The 5,254-nt window shown below is 26.1% G+C and overlaps 1 protein-coding gene across 1 annotated transcript in view; it reads right to left on the reverse strand.

Annotated features, from left to right (window-relative positions):
• The window catches only part of LOC107489264 (probable WRKY transcription factor 4), an 8,050-nt gene extending 3,126 nt beyond the window's left edge, over positions 1-4,924 (reverse strand). The window contains exon 1 of the mRNA XM_016110019.3: positions 4,281-4,924. Within this exon, the coding sequence (XP_015965505.1) occupies positions 4,281-4,595 (315 nt within the window). The 5' untranslated portion in view covers positions 4,596-4,924. The remainder of the gene's footprint in view (positions 1-4,280) is intronic.
• Positions 4,925-5,254: the final 330 nt, after the last annotated feature.

Raw genomic sequence — 5,254 nt, forward strand, 5'->3', positions numbered from 1 at the left:
ATATTTATTAATAAACGAGCCATATGTATAAAATACACGTTAAAATATAAAATATATATTAAAAATAAATTAACTATATATATTTATACGTAAATACATTGTAGTTGACTTTCGTCATGCATAATATATATATATATTCTTTTCAAATATCGTGCAAAATACAAAAAATTAGTTATCAAATTTATCCATTTATATATGAAAAATCATTTTTGATATATATTTTATATTTTAACATATATTCTATCCGAATAATTAATTTAGTAGCTGCTTTTGATGTACATTTATTATTGTTGATTTTTTTTGTAGTATCATGTAGAATTGTCCAAATGGATATTTTTAGTTGTTACTTTGCATCTCAACACCTATTGATATATATATATTCTATTCTTAGATGATTTAGATTTAATTTTGACATATTGCAATGTACACCACCAATTTAACCATGCATGATATGCTTAGTTGCTTACAATAACTAGCTAAAAATTCAGAAACATGGTCATGTATAAAGAGTAATGTTCGATGTACAAATAATGTTTTAATTAAGTATTTGTTTGAATTGACTTCTTTGACTGATTTTTTTTAAATAGCATTTTTTAAAATTTTAAGTATATTTAGATATATCTCTTAAAAACACACTTTTATTAAAAAAATAAATTATTTATTTTTTCCAAAAATCAACAATACATTTCTTTAAAAAAACACACAAGAAGTTTTTAATATTTGAAAATTGTTTAAAAAATATATCTAAATATGAAATAATTTTTTATTTAAAAATATTTTTAAAAACGATAAAAAAATAAATAATTTTTTCAAAAGTCAATCTAAACCGATTTTAAGTCTCTAACTATATTAAGTATCATAATAACACAAAATCTACTGGGGTTTAAAATAGAGATTAGAAAGAAGGACTTGGATAGAATTTGAAAGAAAAAACACATACACAAAAGTAATTTTTCTCGTATATTATATATGTTCAATTGATGGTTTTTGAAAAACTTTGGTATATTAGATGCGTTAAATCTGGCAATTCAATTTATGATTATGATCCTTTTCGAATTTCAATCCAAATATTTAAATGAGAAATGAAAAGGGTGTATGATCATGAAATGAAAATGGATTATGGTTGAACGTATTGATTCAGCATGAACGGACTTAGCAAGACAGCCAAGTTCTTTTCTAATTGTTCCATGAATGAGGGAAAAAGTGGGCATTGATAGATAAGGGGTTGTGCACAGGTAAAGGCACATATGATTTGTTTTCACCAATAAGAGCACAATCAAGAAATTAGAGTTTTATAAGGCACGTATGAACCTTATTTTTATTAGATTTTTTTAAAATAACTCATCAAATACATAAAAAAAATAATCAAACTTCTAACTTTCTAGCTAATACAAATTGTTTATACTTAAAAATTGTGTTAAGAAAAATTGTTAAAGAAAAGTTTCATCAGACCTTATGAAATGATTATGGAAAATTGTGTGTAATCATTAATCCATTGTTTTTTTTAAGAAAATTGGCCTTGACTTTATAGTTTATACTTATACTCGTTGTAATGATTATTAGTACTACTATTATGAAAATTTTTAAAAAACATGGTTCCTTACTCATAATTAATCAGTGGACTTTAATTTGGTATTTACATACTACAATGATCTCACTCCCAAGTCCCAAGTCGCAACAAGACTTAAGCGCCATTATCTTTATATTACGGATTTGGATCCTCTAAATTTTGAATTTCACTTTAGAAAGTAAAGTGTGATCTCTCACTATTTATTTCATAGATGGAACCAATAATAAATATGAGAGAGAAACCATTCAAGGATAGAAGATCACACTTTACCCTCTAAAATACAAATTCAAAATTTAGAGGATCCAAATCCTTATATTACACATCACAAAGGTAACAACTTGTAAAGTTTGCATTAATTAAAACATTTGTTTTATTGTTTAGTTAATATAAATGTGACGGAACTTATATATGCATTGGAGGATCCTCACTTCCTCAGTTCCTCGCCCTATTTTTTTAAGTATTAACTAAACATACTGTTACTATCCCACAGTTATAGGACATAACTAAATGTGTGCATGTAACATTATTTAATGATTCATAATTTAGTTTAGAAAATAAACCCAAAACTCTAGGTCGGCCAATTGCACATAACATGATACAAAGATACAAACAAATTCAGATGCAAATACGATTCACCCACGTAGATCAATGTCCCGAGTATATGATGTTTTCAATTTTTGAATGTAAAGTATAACACCCATCATTTCAATCAAATAACGTAAGTTAACAAAGAGCTTATCCAAATGGATTACCATCCTTTCGTATAAGTAATTAGTATTTAAGAGTTTCATTTTATGAGGAAAATAATTAAAAAAACAGCTAAATCAATAAATAATGTTCAATTTTGCTCTAATAAAAGTATATATTTAATAACATGTACTTTTGTTTTATAAGAAAAAGGAATACCATAATATTTACTAAAACACATTAAGTTGGTTAAACATTTTAATTTTTTAAAATAGATTTAATATATTTTTTTTTGGGTATTTTCACATATTTACTTTTAAAGAAAACCATTCGCATCTACATTTAATCATGTAGTATCATAAAAATAATTAATTTTAAATACACCATTTAAAAATAATCTATACGCATTAATTTGATTAGATAACAAACAAATTTTTCTGTATTTTTTAAGGCTAATTTTTTTTGGATATTACAATAAAAAAGTGCAATACATTAATATTACACTAATTTGATGTAATGCATTGATATGAGAGTTTTCAATGTCATAAGAAATCGCGATTTACGATTTTAGAAAGAGACAACAAAATTGTGAAAATGAGATTAACAATTTCAAGTAAGACAAATTTTTTTTTTTTAGAATTTCTACAATCATAAAATCATTACTCTCATTTTCTAAGTTGATTCTAGCCATTAATTATTGATCCAAAGCTTTCTAATTATTGTTCCTCTTTATTCAAATCGTTGGTAACGATTTTAAACAAATCCACACTAACAATTTCTTTAAAACCAATTATGAGTTTCATAATTAGATATTACACACCCAAAACTTCATTTATACGTATTACACAACTATAATGAGCATATCAAAAATAATGAGCGGTTTTTTAAGTATAGTATATTAAAATAAGACTCAAGTAAATAATTGATTTTTGTTGAAAACATAAAATTACACTAAAAACAAGAGAGATGTTTATCCTTGTAGAAGCCATAATATACATCTCTATATAATAATCACTTATAATTGTCAAAAACTAATTGTTTATCTAGCAATTTTTTATATAAAAGCTTTAATTTCCTAACAATTTTGTAATAAAAGCTTTCTTTTTATGTATAAAATAACATCCAAAACTGGTCTTATTTAATGTTAATTATTATAATAATTAATAAATTTTTTTCGATACATTGACAAGATTTAAGCCATAATAAATAAATATTAAATAAAATAAATTTTAACTGTTTTTAGTTAATTTTTTTGTCATTAAACATTTTTGATAAAATTTTAAGATATCATCCCATAAGATGAATAAATGACAAAAAAAAAAAAACACACATTGATAAATCATCATGTTTCACACATTATTACCCAATTACGATAAAATTTTGTTAACAAGTACTTTCTAATATATTTCGTCAATCCGCTACCCTTATATATTAGCAAAATAATCTATTAAACATATTCTTGTACTCTCAATTTTGAAACTAGATAGTCATCAAAAAGAAATTTTAAAACTAGATATTGCAACTCTTATTATTTTAAAAATGTCATTATATTAAATTTCAAAATGATGTACAAAAAGATATTTAAAAATATCAAAATATTTAAAACAATTACTTCTTTAATTTTCCATTTTATTAATTATGAGAATACTTAGAAGGATAATATATTACTCTCTATGGTATCTACCTAACTAGCATGATATGCGAGATAAATTAAAAATTGAAGTTCCAAAAAGCTTAATAAATATGTTAATATCAACCGCAATAATAGTATTAGAATAAACATTACACAAGATTGAAAAACGAGATAGGTTAAGTAAGGACAAATTTAGTTTTTTAATTTAGTTAAAAGCTAATTTAATATTACTGAAAATTTAACTAAATAATTATTTTTAAGAAAAAGTAAAATTTGAAAGTAAAAAAATTATTTGATGCCAAAAAGGTAACAGAGAATTCCCAAAGGTCCAAATAATAATAATACGAACACATTCTGAGAAGATGGTGCGATGAGTGCTTAATTATTTACCTGAGAAGATGAAAACAAGGCAGAAGGAGAATCAATCAGGCCACTGGGCCCCGCCGCCGCCGTTGGAGATGCCATGGCTCCGGCGAGAAGCTGAGAGAACGACTTATTGCCATCGTCGCCGCCGAAGAAGCTTGAGATTAGTGTCATCGGACCAGGGCTGAAACCGCCGCCGAAAAGACTCTCCATGGAACCACCACCACCGCCACGTGTCGGCAGAGTGATGCTCGGTCTCTGTGGTGGCTGCTCCTCCACGCCGCCGCCACTATTTGCCGCCTTCCACGGCGGTCTCTCTCCATTTCCACCACCACCAACCATCCAATAAGTAACTACTACGGTCTAAAAGTACAAAATTGATCTAAGCTTCAATCTTCAATCTTCAATATTTCTCTAATCTTGCGACAGTTCTGACTTTTCTTCTCTGTCTTTTCCTTTCTGTCTCCGTGTGTTCCCAAAAACTCAAAATGTTTCAACCTTTTTTTTTCCCTATCTTTCTGCTATCTGTGTCTACGACTCTACGTGTTTCGGTGAGTTTAATTCGATTATTTTTTTGTGTTTGGTGGATCTGAAAATTCAACTGATGAAAGTCCACGGTCCCCCATAGAAAACCAATTGTTCTCAGCACTTCCTTTTTTTCACAAGGAGGAGATTATTTTATTTTATTTTATCTTAATTAAAATTGAGTTCGTTTAGTATTATCACGATGATGATAAAGTTTTTCTATAATTAAATCTAGAGAAATTCTGCTCCATAACCTTTCTCATAAATTTATTTATAATATTTAAATAATTTTTTTATGTAGAATAAATGATATATCAAATTGTCTGAATTAATTATTAAGTCTTTTTGTGTTATATTTTACAAAATTTTGTTTTAATATAATATTAATGTAATATTTGTATTACATTCATGGCTAATGACTATATATATAATATATAATATATAATTTTCTTTATTTTCCAGAAGGAAAAGAAATG

Source organism: Arachis duranensis, chromosome 5 (assembly GCF_000817695.3).
Source record: "Arachis duranensis cultivar V14167 chromosome 5, aradu.V14167.gnm2.J7QH, whole genome shotgun sequence".
NCBI classification, from domain to species: Eukaryota; Viridiplantae; Streptophyta; class Magnoliopsida; order Fabales; family Fabaceae; genus Arachis; species Arachis duranensis.